General features: G+C 46.7%; 2 protein-coding genes and 1 long non-coding RNA gene across 3 annotated transcripts; 2 read left to right on the top strand and 1 right to left on the bottom strand.

Annotated features, from left to right (window-relative positions):
- Window positions 1–3,721: 3,721 nt before the first annotated feature.
- LOC121836113 (nuclear apoptosis-inducing factor 1-like) lies at window positions 3,722–4,360 on the top strand. Its single transcript, XM_042290852.1, has 2 exons — window positions 3,722–4,022; window positions 4,245–4,360. Exons 1-2 carry the CDS (start codon window positions 3,722–3,724, stop codon window positions 4,358–4,360), a joined length of 417 nt encoding a protein of 138 aa, XP_042146786.1.
- A 2,595-nt stretch (window positions 4,361–6,955) lies between these two features.
- LOC121836017 lies at window positions 6,956–14,443 on the bottom strand. Its single transcript, XR_006077755.1, has 3 exons — window positions 14,429–14,443; window positions 14,106–14,148; window positions 6,956–7,139 (listed from the first exon to the last, which is right to left on the bottom strand). It is a non-coding gene; the product is annotated as an uncharacterized LOC121836017 (long non-coding RNA).
- Window positions 14,444–17,491: 3,048 nt separating this feature from the next.
- LOC121836112 lies at window positions 17,492–18,334 on the top strand. The gene has a single exon (XM_042290851.1). The coding sequence runs from the start codon at window positions 17,492–17,494 to the stop codon at window positions 18,332–18,334; it is 843 nt and encodes a 280-aa protein (XP_042146785.1).
- Window positions 18,335–18,377: the final 43 nt, after the last annotated feature.

The raw sequence follows: 18,377 nt of genomic DNA, 5'->3' as shown, positions 1-18,377 counted from the left end.
TCATACAAAATAAGTTTGCTTACAGAAGGGTATGGTTATGACGTCATCTATTTAGATTTTTGCTAACTTTAGAGCACTTGCGTCCACAAGGCGTAATTTCGACTAATATATCCAACAGATATAAAAATAAAAAATAAGAAATACTTGTAAAAGGTACGGAAACATATCCCATTTCGCAAAAAAATTAAGATTATTGCTCTGGTTTTTATGTAAATAAAAACACACAAAAATACTATCATACATTACGGTGAATAGGCCTACATACAGAAATGTTTTAATTGTGCTTGGAAGTAAGAACGTCTTTACAACCATTTTTTTTTTGAAAATCAGCTTTGTGACAGATCGTGTTAGGATGCCAATCGAGCAACTTTCCTTGGGTAATCAATCACCTTGTATAACATGAAGCACACGTCGTGTGCTGTCATTTGGAGAGGCTGTCCAACGACATTGGGTGGGAATATTTTGTTGCCTTACTCCAGCTTCCTGGCACTAGTGGGACCGAAGAATACTCGAACGCAACATTACTGACCAAGAAGCGTCTTCGTCGTGGCGGAATTCAAAGGATGAAAGCGGAGCTTTTCTTTCAGTCTCTCCTTCGAAAGCCGCCTTTTGCTCCTTCGCGAAATTTGATGACGGGGCTGTGGGGACAATGGCAACAGAACGATCCCCGGGAAGGCGTCATCGAGCTCTTCGGTGACAATATTTAAATACTGCGCACACAGTGGACGCAAAGACCGGTTCTGCATTCGATCTCAGCTCGTGACAATCGATGCCTCGGCATGCATCGCTGCAACGATCGTTGCAACGACCACAATAGCCGAGCAATCGCAATGTCTGGAGCTCAGCGCGTGTCCTGTGCTTTGCCAAGCCCAGCGCGTGGCTCTGACCAACGTTGGCAGCGTATAATCGGCTCCAGATCACGTGGCTGTTTGTTCTGGCTGCGAGTTGAGGGGGTGAACGGTGATCGGTTTTCTTTAATTTTTTTTTCTGGTACTTCTATTGCGTGGGGTGAAAAACGAACACGTGTTTCATGGGCCATTAATGTCAGGGATCCGTTCTAAGCGGTATTTGCGCAAAGTACAAAAATTGTTGCATCGCCCTTTTGAGAGAAACCAGCATTAAGCTGGTATGAGCTGAAATTAAAAGTTTGGAAGGAATAGAACAAGCGTTTAGGTAATGTAAACGTAGCGAATTCGTAGAAGCTGCGCGCCGCGCTGAGCCCGGCAACCCTCACCCGTTTCCTGTGTTCGGGCCGTAACGCCATGAAGAGGGCTCCTCTGTGGGTGGCGTTCTTTGGAACTATCCGCGTGGCGGCATGGCCACCACGCGGATAGCGAAGCACGTGAACACGCGCGCTTCGCGATCTAGGGGGCCATGGTGGCTGCATTCCAGCTATCTTATTCGCCGTCTGGGAAGGAACTTTGCGCTCTCGCCAGTATGGTTCTTTGGAATAAGCATCGCAGCCATTTTAACTGCCGTTTAAAAGGGAATTTAGCGCGCTCAATCTTCTCTTTGAACGGCCGTGTGGGAGGAAAATTGGTAGCCGTTTTTTTGTGGTCACAGTCAGCGCCGGCTGCGTTTCATGGGGCAGTTATTGCTTTCGCATTAAAACATGAATGCCGAAACTAAAACCTGTCCTAAATGAGATGTATGGCTTGTCTTAAATGGAGCAAGCGTGTGTGAGGCTTCTAGAAAAAAATTGTAGTGCTTTTTCGATACCTCAAAGTAAATATAAAAGCTTCCAGACTTTCTGAAAATAGGGTAATATAGTGCAGGATAGGATGGTAAACGGTGAAACTTATAAATCCAGTAGACAAGAAGGAAAAATGTGACGTAGTTGTGCTGTCTTTTTTTTCTTCTTTGTTGTCTTTTTCCTTTGTTTCGGGCTTTTGTAAGTATGACTGTGCAGGCCTTACTCATCTCGAATTTTAGACAATGCAGTCTTAATGTGCAAGCATTTCAAAAATTAACGTTTATTCCCAAGTATTTTTTTGTTATTTGTCTTCAAAACGCGGTAAGTGTGCCGACTTGGAGACATATTTAATTAAAAAAAAAGCGATTTTAGGCTTACAAACACTTCTAATCAGTGGCCTTTTTTGGAATATACAAACAAAAACGCATCCAACGGTAATTTAGGAGTTTTTATGACGTTCGCAATTAAACTGAACTTCTGATGAAGTGAGAATTATTATTTCGTCGTTTTATTTTCATCCTTAAGGCTGCCTTGCAGACATCGCCGCAATGCAATCGCAGTACCATTCGGTGATACCAGAAGTATGGTCAGCGAGTGAGTAGCCAGTACATACGTGACAAAGGCTAGGCAATATGATTGCTACGAAGCAACCTACCAACATCTTCTAGATGGCAGAGATGTAGCCACAAGTGTTTGGCGGCATCTAAAGAGCGATAAGACTGGATGCAGATTGGACGCGAGGTCTTCATCAGTGGACGGCCGTGACTCGTGTTCGCATTGATTGGACACGGGTTCCACCCGAACGCCGACGTATTAATCCGGTCTCTGATTTAGCCTTTTTTCTCTAGGTGACGCCGAAGATTGAGCTCTACGTCCTAGTGAGGGATTTTATCCTTGGTTTTTGAACCCACTTTCACGGCTTCGTGTTTTCACCGCCAGGTGCTGTGAATATCTGATTCGATCGAGAAGGCTGTCGCCATAACTTACTGTTCTAACCGCTAGGTGCCTTCAATATCGCTGAAGTCACCAACAGTCGCTGACAACTTAAAAGTTCAAAGTATGGTTTATTATGTTCATGCTTTTTGTTTCGTGATTTTTTTTTCGGTCTTCGACTTATGCCGCCATTTTACGAGCTGCCCAGCGACGATAAGATATCTGGGGCCGCTTGCTAGAAAGTCTTGACTGAAGTCTTGGCTCAAGTCTTGACTCAGGCGCCTGGCGGTCTCGGCTGAGACCGTGACTGAGACCAAGACGGATCCAGCACGGTATCCGGCGCGGTCTTGACTCAAGTCCGGACTTGAGTCTGGCACCCAGACCGCCAAGAACGGAGTGAGCAGTACCTAGAGAGGGAATCTAGGGAAAACTGAAGAAATACCGGAGAAAACAGAGGGTGCGTTCCAAATCTACTCGAGTGGATCCGAGTTACCCTGGCAGATCATGTCACGTGACAACAAAAATCGAGTAATGCCGGATTCGGGTAGGTTTTCGATCGCAAAGGTACAAAACCTTTACCCTAGAGTGAGACCGAGTAAATTTTGGAACACGGCCGAAGATTCCGGACGTGGAAGTGACGAGTTGTGACCTCCTGTCCAATAAGAAAGCGCCGGCGACGCGAGGCGGCAAGCGAGAGATCGTCTGCTTCTGCTACGCTGCGATCGGTTTGGGCAAAGAGAAACGACGACAGTCGCAAAACTGCGACACATGTCTCGTACATACCGTGGTTCCGTGCAAAATAGAAGAAAGAAAAAAAAAAGAGTCAGCGATGCGCGGTTTTGGGTAGAGTTTAGTGCGCACCAACGCTGTCATATTGCTTCGTATCGCGATCGTCTGTCACCACCGTCGTCGACGTCCAGTGCGTACGCCGAATAAAGTTGTTTACATAACTGCCTGCGTGTCCTTAACGCCCAATTTTTTAAGAAAAAAAAATGCGCTGGACGTATTTTCTCGGAAGCATTTGCAATAAAAGTTGATAATTATGTTTCGATCATTAAGTTAGCAGACGACCGTCTGAGTTTGCTGCACGCAGACATGGATGTTGCCGGTCCATCACGGATGCCTCCCAAGGTAAAGAAATCAAATTGGTCCGAAGATGATAAGTTTCAATTGGTTTACGAAATCGAGAAACGAAAACGTATAATTAAGAACAAATTTAACAACAATATTACAAAAGCTGCTAAAAGAAAAGTGTGGCAGGAGATCGCATCCGTGATGAATTCGCGGCATCCATCGACGCTGCGCACTGTGCCGCAACTCAAAAAGCAGTGGCAGAACCTCAAATCTCGCAGCCGCGCGGAACTGACCCTCTCGAAGAAAGCACACTCCACGACCGGTGAGTTTACTATACATGTTTTTACTACACATAAAAATGAAGCACACATTCTGTTGGCTAAAGAAGTTTTTTATCCACTTTCTCATTTTCTTGGCTAAATTATAGAAGAAATTAAGATATCAAGCTATTAATACAATAAAATCAAAACAATGAATGTGCTTGCTGCAATCAGATAAAATTTAATGCTCAAACAAAATATAGAGAGAACCTTGTCTTCCACAGGCGCAGGGCGCAACGACCACACGCTGACACCGCTGGCTGAGGCTGTGCTGGCGGTCATCGGTTCCACAAGCCCCAACCTTCTGGGTATCGAAGGAGGCGTAGACACCGACGAGTGAGCTGTCATGTTACTGCTATTTCTACGAAGTCTAGCCTTTCGAGATTCACACGATTGGGGGTTCTACTAGCAAAGCTAATATTGTATTCATAATCATATCTGAAGTTCGCAAGTACTAAATACTGGGCCACTCAAAGAAATGTTCTGGTGTGTTCTCTCCAGAGCAAGAAAGAACCGTGCACATCCAAGAACTCTAAAACTTCGAGCCATGTTACCTAAATTTAAAGTCGAGCTAGGCATGTCAATGAAAGACCACTGCGCTCATCAATGATGATCATAAAAATAATATAAACAACAATAATAATAATAGTAATTATTGGATTAGGAGAGCCACGGCACTGCAGAAAAGCAGCAGCCCGTGCAAAGTACGCCCGCAATGCCACATCTTCTGATGGTGATTATGTGATGATGTAAGATCACGACCTAATCTTGTGAGATGCAAGATTAAAATGATGGTGATTATGAGCCGACATGTACATGGGGAGGACGACGCAGTCTTCTGAACATCGCAAGCGCCGTTGGCCGAGTCTTGAAAGTTTGGGAAAGAAAAATGATAGCAGACTTAGGCTGGTACACTGCTGACATGGTAGAAGGTATATCTTAAAAAGGTATCATGCAATCCGAACAAGACAAAGGGGATTGTGTTTCTACTACACTACCATTACAAAATACATTATACTCTCATGATTTCAAACTCCAGGAAGCCATGAATTTTGTTTGATTTATCAGAAATTTATCTAAATAATGATGCAAGATAAATATATGATTTGCCTTACGAGTGGCTTCACATACACAGAAGATATTTCATGCTTTCCTTTAGATAGGCCTACTGATCATAACCAGGTATGCTACACATGAAAAATTCGTGAAATGTAAGACAAAAGTTTATTTATCCCTCAAAAATGTTCATTGTTGTGGGCTGTTCAAAGAGCACATGACAACTCAAAATGAAATTCAGTTTGTTCATCGGGTCAAGAAGTTGTCTAGTGTGAACTATTAAACGGGGGACACGTGAACAATAAAAGCGGGCACTGCACCACAGTTTTCATAGCAACTTGTGAGGACGTTGTGACTTGCCCATGCTATGCCACTTAAATTCAATGCCGTTGTCCTGTAATTCATATTTTTTGTTCTTGCAGCCCTTTTGTTTAGTACACTTCTTTCCAAGCATCGGTGCACTGCAGAGGGAACACCCATGGATCTGTTGCTTCTCCGCAATGTGCCAGCGCTCGGTGTACGCCATGCTACCAGATCACAGCGTCTGCGCAAGTTGCTGCAGAAATTTCCGCATGAGCCCCGTTGAGTGCGCTTATCACCGAGCACCGGTGCATTGCAAAGAAGCAACAGCTCCATGGGTGTTCCCTCTGCAGTGTACCGGTGCTCGGAAAGAAGCACACTCAACAAAAGGGCTGCAAGAACAAAAAATATGAATTACAGGAAAACGGAATTCGGTTTAGGTGGCATATGGATACACTAAGAACATAGCGAGACAACCAAACTTAGGAAATTTGTTTGAATTAACCAGAAGTATAATATCCGAGTTTGAATTATCGCAAGACTACCGTATACAGGCTAGACTTTTATGAAGTCAAGCTGAACTATGACAAACAGCAAAAATATATATTGTTTTGTTGAAAATTCTACTGCTACGTAGACCCAAAGGTCACAAACACAAAGCTTGGACCTCATTTGCTTCAGGTCCGTTGTATTGAGGTGGCAAGTCAAATGAATGAAGGCACAAAGCTGAGACAGTCTGTTGCATAAACATATTTGTGCGAGATTAGTGCTCTGAAATCTCGCTCATTTCGTAGGTAGCATTCACTGTCACAGCTGAGTTCGCTGCTGCTGAGCATATGCTGACGTCAAGCTCTTGCAACACTTCCAACATGCACATTGCATACCATGAGGAATGTCTTTTCTGAAATAAAACCACCTTGAAAGGGTGAACAGTATTGATAAATAAAAGAAATCAGAAGTAATCCTGAGCAGTCAGTTCAAATATGGTGTACAGTGAGTACAATTTATTAAGCACCGACCAGTAGACACTACCACTAAATTTGGAATCACCCTGAGCAGATCTGTTGCTCAACATGGTAGTCTTTGACATAAAACAGAATTGTAGGGACAAGCAACCAGAAATATCTGGCCGGCATCAACACTGCACACTGGATCTCCATGAAGCCAGCTGTTTTCACAACTAATAGCCGCAACAGTCAAGATCGGGCTTGACCTGCACACTGTAGGCTGGCTTTACTAAAGCCCACATACTTTCACAACTAATAGCAGCAATGGCCGAGAGCTGAGGAGTCGAGCTTGATCCACATGCACACAAAAAGCATGAATGAAATACAAATAAGAGTGTTTCAAATTATGTACAAGGGTGACAAGACTGACATTCTGGTGTATTTTCCTTAGGGCCAGCACAGCACCAGTCAGCGTGCAGCCAATTACTGATGAGGAGGTTGGAGAGGACAGAGTCCTGAACTACGAAGTTGAAGTGGACCCCGGGGTCGCATTCCTCGAGGTGCCGGAGTCTGAAGAAACGCAGGACTACGAGCCTCCGGACTGGCCGATGGACGAGGATGAGCCACCCGTGGAGCCCGGTGCAGCAGCTGCGCTGCTACGTCGGGAGGGGCCTCCTCCTGTGGCAGGGGGACCGCCTGAGGCAGCAGCTGCTGCTGAAGGGCGACCGGCACCACTGGGCCGGCAGGGACCACCTCGTTCACGACCGGTCTGGAGGCCCAGCGCACCACCCGCAGGCTCGGCAGCCAGCACACGGGCTGCAGACAAACAGTTTTATAAGGACATCATGGAGCAACAACACGAGAACGTAAAGTTAGAACGGCAGTGCCTCCTTGCCAAACTGAAGGCGACGGAAGAGCAGGCAAGGGCAGCAAGGGCAGCCTGCGAGGCTGCCGAAATGATGAAAAAGGCTGCAAACTTTTATATTGAACAGGGAGAAAAAATTTTCATGTTACTTGGGAAGGCCCTACAACAAGACCCTTAAAGGGGAGGAGGGGCCTTCAGTTTGGCAAAGAGGCACTGCCGTTTTAGCTTTACTTTGTAAATACAATAAACAGTTTTTTTCTGGTTAGTTCTCTTCAATGTCTTTTTGGTTCCAAGTATGCAAAAAAATTCCACTGCATTATGTATTTTATTTAGCAACATGAAAAACTAAAGAAATGATGCATCATAAAAAAATGCAACGACTTTTACACACTCAGCTAAGTAAAAGTGAAAGTCATTAGTGTAATAAACACGCGTAAAGACCGCACCCGCAAAAAAAAATGTTTGCCTTGCGCACCATTGCATTTGTACAGGCCTGAGCGATGTCACCGCCGACGTGGCATGCAGTCAGCATCAAAGCTTTTTTTTCCTTTGCAATCCTTACAATCATCTCCCTTCTTGCTGCCTTTGTCGAAGTTGCTTAAGGCATATTCAGCCAAAACACCTAACTATTCATCTCCCTTTTTATGTTTGAGCAACCTTCATCTATGATCCACGGACGTCAAAGCCGAGTGGGAGCGACAACGAAAGAAAGTAAAAACTGCAGGTCCAAAATGGAAGCGCAGCGGCGTAAAGGCCCATACACACAGTTTCGTTTCAGTGCGTTTGACTGCACTGTATCGAAAAGTAGCCACAACTCCTTGGGCTGCCTGTGGTTCATATAAAACAAAGCAACTAACTTGCTTATCAGACGGCAAACAAACGGGGGCCCCGCACCATGCTGGTGATTGACTTCCCACCACATGGAAGCACTTACCAAGGCATAGGATGCCACAAATTGCCCGGACATGCACTGATGTGCACCATACTTTCTACAAAACTATCTGGTTTTTGGCATGCGAACTTGAAAAACTGTGCCAAACTTACGATGACGACATTCAACCAGCCTGTACGGGATATTTCGGCGTTGGTAAAGTGTGCTACGAGCAGAAAGTTCCAATATGCCACCGACAAAGTTTTGATGCGAAAGGCTATTGTGTCGGAAGAACAAATTTAAATATGCGGTTCAAGGCATAACTGGAATCCTGCAATTATTTGACCAGCGGCTCTAGACGCCACTCATAGTAAAGTTATGAGTTAGTGAAGTATTGATAAACAATGCAAGGATCCATATGTCATGGACCGCAAAGGCCGATGTTTCGGTGGCAGCGTTTCAGCGAGCATGCATTTGGGGGCCACTGCCGACTGATCACTGCCTGGCCGAGCTCGCGGCGAGGCATGCTTCCCGTACTCGGCGAGGAGGCCCCGAAGGTGCGCTCAAAACATGGAAACTACATCATGAAGATAAAGGCAAAGGGCATCGTTATCACGAACAGGCAAGGCTGATGCAAAGAGTGTGTGAACATAAATGTTAAAAAGTGTTGTCAATGCACCGCCACGAAGAGTCCTGCCAACTGTGCAGCCGCAGCCCTCCTCTGCCACTCGGACTTTCTTTTCTTTGACGGTTACTCTGTTGCGGGGCGACTCAATGAAACTATCGCCGCGATACATAGCAAGTGCTACAGCTGAATCAGGCGCATTTTACCATAGCTCTCGCTGCAAATGGCCGTCGCCTCAACCAACAGTATACAGTCGACTACAGACATGATGGTTGTAATCACATTCTGCTTGTACAGTGGCGTCGAAACGAAATAGGGGGGCGGGGGAGAGACTGCCCCCCCGACAGGTCAGAAATTTAATGGAAAAGATATGGGGGAGGAGTGCAAACTTGCCCTTGCCCCCCACCACTGTCGCCCTCCCCATCTGCTGAATGGTCCTGATGTCTCTGTGCTTGTAATCACCCATTTTTTCTGACAAAAACTTTTACTTCAGTGTCCTATTCGAAAGTTTCTGGCAATAGCCACAGTTTCAACAGACTGTTCATGGTGACTGTTGTGTGTAGAGTGGTGGCACCATCGGGGACACGGACCGCAATCCTAGAAGATTACGCCACACCGCGGAAAAAATGCAACGCACGCAGTCAACGGCCAACGCCAGCCAGTGAACCTATCATGTCTTCATTACGTAGCCTTTGTATCTTGAGTCAATAAATAGTTCATGTTATCCGGTCATCATCTACTGGCCAGGATCTATCATGTGGTGATGAGGATAAGATTGCATAGAGACTGCCGCACTCTACGGCCCCACATTGGAACGTACAGGTGAGGCAGAAGGTTTGTGAACATCGCCCTTTGTTCGGGTACCCCCCTTGTACCCTCGACAAGAAATGGCGACCCTGGGACAGATAGGAGAATTCAACCCTGCGTTTCCGGAGAAGTGGGACGCCTACGAGGCAAGATTGAACTTCCACCTCGAGGCAAACGATATCACCAACCCAACCAGAAAACGTGCTTTTTTTTTTTAGCGTTTGCAGTGCTGCCACTTTTGACTTAGTACAGTCACTATAGTATACTCGCGTTGGCAACTCCCAAAACGAAGACCTTCAGGCAACCGTCGGAGATTGTACGCCAGAATGCCTTTACCGGCGGAATCAGGGTCCCGAGAAGTCTGTGGCCTTATTCATTGTGGAACTACGGCAGTTGTCACAAAACTGCAACTTTCCAAATCTCACGGAAACACTGTGAGATCTACTCGTGTGTGACCTGAGGGATGAAACTCTTGAAGCTCGACTTTTCGCAAAAAAAAAACTCTCGTTCAAGATCGCTCAGGAAGAAGTGCTGGCAGCTGAAGCGGCGGCTCAAAGCACCACGATGTGAGGGGAGGAGAACCAACTGTGGCAACCAACGTTGCCATACATCAGGACTAAGAGGAAGGAGAAAACACGCTTAGGCAACCGACAAGGAAACAGTATACCACGGGAAAACAAAGCCTTGCAATGGGTGCAGAGGAGCTCACGCACGGGAGTATTGTCAATTTAAGGATGCCCAGAGTCACTTATGCAGAAAAATCGGCCGCATCGACTGTGTGTGTCGCATGAAACATTGAGCGCAGAGCGGGCCATGGGAACAAGAGGATCCAAAACCATGGCGAACATTCTGAACTTGAACACACAATCTGATGATGTGTACGATACTAACCAACTGGCCCCGCCACAGGCATCGCAGACACGTAAGCACCGGACGTCGGCAATGATGGAAGTTGACTAGGGGTCAGAGTTATTGATCATCCCAGAACAAACAAATGAGGTCATGAAGAAGATGCTGCACCGGGTGAGCCATTTCAATCGCAAGTCAGATTTCCATTGCAATACGGTGCAGATCAAGGGGGTGTATAAGGTCCATGTCAAGCACAGCAGTTTCGAAGGAGACCAGAAACTGCCAGTAACACAGGGACAGTGGACAACCCTCCTTGGCATGGACTGGTTTAAACCATTGGGAATCAGGCTGCTAGGGGTAAATAAGGTCACAGGGCTGTCTATTGAAGGTGTGCTTGCAAAGTATGATGGCGTTTTTGGGTAAAAGATTGAGAAGTTTGAGGGACCCCCAGTATCGCAGCACCTTGACTTTACAATGATGCCAATCCGCATGAAACCCTAGCAAATGCGCTCACGCTTAAAATTGACGCTGAACTTGATTGCTTTATTGAACAAGGCATTTTCGAGCCGGTCATGCAACCAAAGTGGGAGACCCCGATTGTGACGCCCATGAAGGCAACTGGAAACATTAGAATATGCGGCGCCTACAAGTGCACTTTCAACAAGGCACTGGCTCAACACCCGTACCTGATCCCCATGGTACAGCACCTCCTGACATCACTCTCGGGGGGGGGGAGGCTGTTTGAAAAACTGGATTTGGCAGAAGCTTACCAGCAGCTGGTGGTTGATGAAGAAGCGGCGGAGGCACAAACGATCACAACCCATCAAGGAGCATTTCGAGTGAAGTGGCTACGGTTTGGAGTAAATGTTGCTCTTGGGATCTTTCAGAGCTTCATGGACGACCTCCTGAAGGGGATCACCGGGGTTGTGTCATAATTCGATAACGTTCTAATTGCTGCAAGCACCAAAGAAGAGTTGGCAGGCCACCTCGAGGAAGTCCTGCACCGTCTTGCTGATGCTGGACTCAGGGTAAGAAGTGAAAAGTGCCATTTTGAAGTGTCGCAGCTCGAGTTCCTGGGATTTCTTATTGACGAGACGGGTGTGCACCCAACAAAAGAAAAGGTGAAGGCGATTCATGAGGCACCAGTACCAACAAGCAAACAGGAGCTACAGGCTTTCCTAAGACTGCTAAACTTCTATTGCATCTTTCTACGAAAAAGGCAGCAGTGGCCGAGCCACTACGTCAGCTACTTGACAAAGAGGCACGGTGGGAGTGGACGCCTCTTCATGAACAAGTTTTCAACGAACGCAAGCAGCTGCTGTCCTCAGCAAGTGTGCTGCACCATTATGATGAAACAAAGCCCTTTGTGCACACTTGTGATGCCTCGCCATAAGACATACATTAAAGCTGTACTTGGCCGTCGACCGGAAGATGACAAAGAGGTCCCCGTCGCATTTTACTCCCGCACATTGACATCTACCAAGCCAAACTATGTTCAAATCAACAAAGAAGCCTTTGCAGTGCTGGCAAGCGTAAAGAAGTTCCATGACTACACGTATTGCCTTCGAGATCATAACACCACAAACCACCTTTGGGACTGTTCACACCTGCAAAGCAAATGCCATACATCTTGTCTCCACGAATGTTGCGTTGGACGATCCTACAGAATGCTTATAACTACAGTTTGGATCATTGACCTCGGAAGGACATACAACATGCCGATGCATTTAGTTTCCTCTCACTTACCATTCCAGAGTTTGTGGTGCCACCTCCTCTAGAAGTTTTGTTTCTGGAGAACACATCCAATCCACCGCTCCACGCCAAGGACGGCGCACAAATGACAGCAAAGAACACCGTTTGAAGGGTTCTCAACTGGGCTCTGAAGGGTTAGCTGCCAGGCGGCCTTGAGGCAAATTTCCAGCCATTCAAGATTCGACAACATGAGATGCCGGTTCACAAAGGATGTATACTTTGGGGGAACAGGGTCGTAATTCCCCCAGAAGGCAGGAAGGTGTTGCTGGAGGCCCTCCATGTCGGACATCCTGGCATCGACCAAATGAAGGCTCTGGCTCGCAGCTATGTGTGGTGGCCCAAGATGGACAGAAGCATAGAAGAGCATGTGATGAAGTGCATGGCATGCCAAGAGTCACGACCTGCACCTCCTCGTGCCTCAGTAGACGCATGAAATGCAACTCCAGCACCGTGGTCTCGGATGACGGGGCTCAGTTCACCTCCGAAGAATTCCGCACATTCTTGAAAGCCGGTCTCATCAGACACATCACGTCAGCACCCTTCCACCCGTCAACTAACGGACAAGCAGAGCGCATGGTGCACACAACGAAAGATTCGCTACAGCATATTGTAAAAGGGAACATGAGGGCAGCATCTGACCAGTTTTCTGCTACAGGAGCATGTAACACCATGCATGATGACAGGCAAGAGCCCAGTGGATATGCTGATGAACAGGAGGTCGAAGACATTACTTGACCGACTGCACCCAGACCTGACTGAGAGCATGAGGAAGGGAGCTGATGAAAATTCCAGCGAAGGAGCCCAACCGAAGTCACGAATGTTTCGAACAGAAGACCCAGTATTTATATGCAGCTACAGCAGTGGCCCTTCATGGATACTGGCGACAGTGGTTGAAATGACGGGTCCAGTTTCCTACAAAACCCGCACCCAGGAGAGCATTATCATGCGACGTTCTGTCGACACGGTGTGTAGGAGCGGTGCATTGAGAGTTACAACAGACAGCATCAGCCATGGAGAACGGCAAGCTGCTCGTCCTAAACCACCCGGGCACCCGGATACAGGCAGCGCAGTGCAAACGTTGGTGATGGGCCCAGTGCAAGATGTGGATGTGGCCAGGCAGAAGAGATCAGACGGGGCTCGAGCTCTTCGAGAAAGAGTTCACTTAGGGGGAAGGAGTGTTGTGTATTGAGTGGTGGTACCATCTGGAAACAGATGCCAAACCTAGAAGACCATGCCACACCGCGCGAACATTGCAAAGCATGCAGTCAACGGCCTACACCAGTCAACAAACCTGTCACGTTGTCATGTAGCCTTTGTATCTTGAGTTAATAAATAGTTAATTGTATCTTGTCGTCATCTACCGGCCAGGATCTAGCAGTGACTATACTTGAAGTGTACTGAAAAAAGTTTGTTAGTTACGGCCTCATTATTTCAGGCACAGTATGATCAGACCGTTTAAAAAAAGTTGGCCCCGAGATATTCGTAGACAGCATGATTAGTACTTGTACCTAACTAATTCAAAAACAACCCTTACCTCTAACCCTTACTTTTTTTTTTCCAGTTTTCTGTGCACCTGGTTGTATGCGCACTCCGCTGGCGTGTCTACCCAGCGGGGGAGGCACTCACTTGATCGAATGACGTTTTAGCGAACGCCCACGTTTCATCGAACGACAGTTTAGCGAATAGTCGGACGCCGCGAAGCGGCGTTTTCGGGTGGGCCAAGTGAGTTCATACTTTTGTAATGAGTTGCCGCAGACTGTCGCCGCGAAGCGGCGTAAAGCGCAGCGCGACGGATGGGTTAACGCGCGCCCCCGTTATTCGCTAAAACGACCATTCGCTCAAACGTCGCCGTTCGCTAAAATGTCATTCGCTCTTGTGATATGGACCCCCTCCTCCGAAGTTGTCTCTGATACAGCTCTGCGATAGCATGTGGAGGTCATGGGTGCTTCCTTGCCACTTGGCGACCACCTCACCATCTGTGAGCATATGCCGAACACCAAGAGGACTACCTACTTGTCCGGCGTTGGTTCCGAGGAGCTTCGCTGCTGGTGACCACCTGAAGTGGAGAAATATGTCTGAGATTCGTTCATGACAGACAATAAAAATTCTAGCGCAGTTTCGAATCAAATATATATAGCCACGCCATAACAATTCCTAGCGAAGGTTCATAAACACTGCTATAACGTATCAAGCTACTCGCTATCTTCCAAAATGTTTTGGAACATGACGTCCGTCGGGAGTTGACGCTGACATTTTGAGAAACTGTTTGCTTTTCCGACTGTTTTTAAACACGAAACACATCATTTTACAAAGAAAGGATTGCCTCGGAACTGTACCTCGGCAAACTCCGTCTTCCTCGGGTTGAAAATCGTCTGAACAATAAGACTACGTACTACGTCTTGCTTTCCGTTCCTTCTTGAATGGATGGCGCTGCATTTGTGTCAGGAACTGAACCGCAAAAATAAGTTATAATTATGCCAAACTTATTCACATTTGCCTTTACGAAACAGCACAATTAAACAGTGGTGTTATTGATATTATTTCTTACCTGAGCACTTGCACCAGGACGTGGGTGACCAGTCAAGCTCACAGGAAAACAAGCGATTGCGAAACCACCAAACCGAAAACGAAACAGTCGTGGCAGGCTTTCCTCACTTTCCTGTCGAAGACGTCGATGGCGTAGAAGTAGTCTAAACTCGCTTTAACGAAAGCATTCACCCGGTAAAAATGACTTGTAGCCGGTGCGTAGTGGCTGGTGGTAGCCACGTCCGACATTTTGTTTTCTCGTGTGGTCTCATCTTGGGTCTCAGCTGAGACCCAGCGTAAGACGCCGGTTGAGCCGCTTGCTCGAAACGAAATCGGAACCGTCTCAGCCAAGTCAGAACTTGAGTTCGGTACCTACAACGGAGTGAGCAGTACCTCGAGAGGGAATCTGGGGAAAACAGGGGAAAACGAAGAATACAGACGTGGATGGCGACACGGGGTCGTCTGCTTCAGCTACGCCGCGATCGTTTTGCCCAGGCGAAAATCAGTCTACCTCCAGCTGGATTATGGAACTGGAAATGGGGCAGTCCAGCTGGATTCCAGCTGGGTCCAGCTGGGTCCAGCTGGAATCCAGCTTGACTGCCTCATTTCCAGTTCCATAATCCAGCTGGAAGTGGACTGATTTTCGCCTGGGTGGGCAGCGACGAACGACGACACTCGTTTAAGCGATGTAAGCCATTTGGCGAGTGACGAGACAAACGACGGCAACCCCTTTTGCTGTTGCTCGGTCACTCTCGCGACAAGGCAAACCGCATCAAAGCGGCGTGGGCAAGCGACGAAGGTGATGAGCGACGTGGCCTCTCTAGAAATCCAAAAATCGAGCGACGCATCGCTTACATGCGGTTCAGCCTTAACTGCGTCATGTATTTCGTGCAAACCTCGCTTACATGCGAAAAGCGACAGCGAGCCGCGGTTCTGAACGTGTCGTCTGTCACCACCATCCAGCGCATACGCCGAATAAAGGTGTCTACAAAATGTTTGCTCGAGCTAAGGTGCCCCATTTTTTTAAGAAAAAGGAATAGCTCTGTACGTCGCCGGTCCATCACGAATCCCTTCCAAGGTAAAGAAGAAAGTAATTTGGTACGTAGATGAAAAGTTTCAATGGGTGAAGGAAATGGAGAAACGAAAACGCGTAATTCGAGAGATATTTTACAAGATTACATAAGTTGCTAAGAAAGAATGTCAGGAGAAAACTCGCGGCATCCATTGACGCTTTGCATAATGCTTCCTTTGAAACGTTTTTATTTAACGACGAAAGAAGTGGGCACTACATGCCCAAAACATGCATTTTGCAGCTGCAGAGTTGACAGTTTCTACGAAGGCACACTCCACGACCAGCGAGTTATACGTCTTACTGCACATAAAAATGAAACATTCTTTGTGCTGAAGGAATTTTGTTTGCTTCTTATTTTCCCGGCTAAATTATATAAGTAATGAAGAGTTCTGGATTTTACCACAATCAAGCAAAATTCTGTGCTGAAGGAAATTTTATTCACTTCTCATTCCCCAAAATAAATTATAGAAGCAGTCAAGAGTTGTGTATTTCAACCATTTAATACAATCAAGTTAAAACAATGAATGCGCTTGCCGCAATCAGCCGAGATCCAATGCATCAACAAAATATAAAAAGAGCCTTGTCTTCCACAGGCACAGGGCGCAACAACCACCAACTCGCACCACTGGCTGAAGCTGCGCTGGCAGTCGTCAGTACAAGCCCAAACCTTTGCTGGCATAGAAGGGGGCAGCGACACCAATTAGCGAGCTGTCATGTTACTGCTGTTTCTACGGTTACACTTGAATTCATGATGTGCCATTTGATGCAGTCAAGTCTAGAGCCTTCAGGTTTACACAAATAGCGGTTCTACTAGCAAAGCTAACATTGTATTTATAATCATATCTTGGGTATGCAGTAGTAAATACTAAGCCCAATGGAGGAAACATTCCGGCATGTTCCATCCAGAGCAAGAAGAATCCATGCACATCCAAGAACACTAAAACTTAGAGCCATGTTACTCAAGTTAAAATTCAAGGTCGGCATTCCAGTGAAAGGCCACTGCACTTATGGATAGCAGACTTAGTCTGCTACACTGTTGAAATGCTAGAGGGCACATTTTCCAAGAGTTATGCAATGCTAACGATACAAAGGTGATTGTGTTTCCACCACACCATCATTACAAAATACACAGGCTAGAAGTTTTGCGAAGTGAAGCCGAAACATGACAAGCAGCAACACAAATTTGTTTTGTATCGAAAACTACATCTGGGTAGATACGAAGGTCACAAACACAACACTTCGAACTACTTTTCTTTGGGTTCATTGTATTGAGATGCCAAGTTAAATCAATGCAAAGACAAAGCTGAGAGTCTGCCACGAATATGTATAAGATTGGCCTATCTCACTCATTTAACAGTTAATGTTTACTGGTGCGGAAAATCGAGAAGGATGAAGTGAAAACGACAGCGATACTTGGAAGACAACGAGGAGGCAGGAGGTTTTTTTTGTTGTATACCTTGAACCATAAGAACGGCCGATTAAACGGTACGACATTTACTGCTCGGACTATTTAATTCTTAACTGAGAAGGATCCTCGACATTTTGGAGCCGAAACCCGGGAAACTGCTTCACGACATCACCTCCGAGCCCAGACGAAGCTGCAAATGTACCAGGACTTTCGTTGCTAACCCTAACAGTGGAACTCTGAGACTTTAACGACGGAGGCAAATCATCGGGATTGTAACGCGAAGATCTTTCAAGAGGGATTCCTGCCAACCAAGCGAAAGCCAATCGACTCTAACGAATCGCAATGGACAGACTGAAGGCGAAGCGTACCACTTGACAAGCCCAAAATACCAGGATGATAAACGACGCTACCACACTGCTGAACAGCCCTGATATAGACCTGAGCAGGCTCATCGGATTCAAAGAACGCCTGACTACGAGCAACGCGGAGCTTGATAGAATTAACGAGGAGTTAGAGCCGCTGCTATCAGCAGAGTTGGAGGACGAGTACGCTGCTGCTGCCGAATGTCAAGGCCATGCCGTCATGCTTATTGCGCAGCTTGGCTTCAAGATTGCGGAACTGGAGAACAGTAGACGCCCCATGGTTCAGGCGACAGCAACGACTACGCCCAATGCGCATGACACAGTCTTCAGGATGAGTGGATCCAGACTACCAAAACTGGACATCACTACTTTCAGAGGGGACGTCACCCAGTGGCAGACGTTTTGGGAACAGTATGAAGGAACAAATCACTCAAATCGCACGTTGTCAACGATGGATAAATTTCATTATTTGCGCCGCTACTTGACTGGAGACGCAGCAGCTGCAATAGCAGGGCTACCCACAACGGAAGCGTGCTATGCTGATGCCATTCAACTACTAAAGCAACGTTTTGGTGATCAAAAGAGGATAGAGCAAGTACACCTGGCGGCCCTTCGAAATCTTCCCCGTGTTCGATCTTCTACAGACACCATGGGTCTGAGGAACTTGTACGACACTATGCAGCTGAACATTCGAGCTCTCAACTCACTAAACGTGCCGACCGGAAGTTTCGCGGCCATGCTTTGCGATATCCTCATCACATCGATGCCTCATGACATTGTGGTGCAATACTACAGACAAGTTTCATACAAGGCTCCAAACAACGCAGCAGCGGAGGAGGCAGGAGGTTTTTTTGTTGTATACCTTGAACTATAAGAACGGCCGATTAAACGGTACGACATTTACTGCTCGGACTATT

The sequence above is a fragment of the Ixodes scapularis genome, unplaced genomic scaffold (genome assembly GCF_016920785.2).
Source record: "Ixodes scapularis isolate PalLabHiFi unplaced genomic scaffold, ASM1692078v2 PGA_scaffold1__304_contigs__length_218370807, whole genome shotgun sequence".
In the NCBI taxonomy this organism is placed as follows: Eukaryota; Metazoa; Arthropoda; class Arachnida; order Ixodida; family Ixodidae; genus Ixodes; species Ixodes scapularis.
Note: the sequence above shows the minus strand (reverse complement) of the source record. Positions and strands in the feature narration are given on the sequence as shown.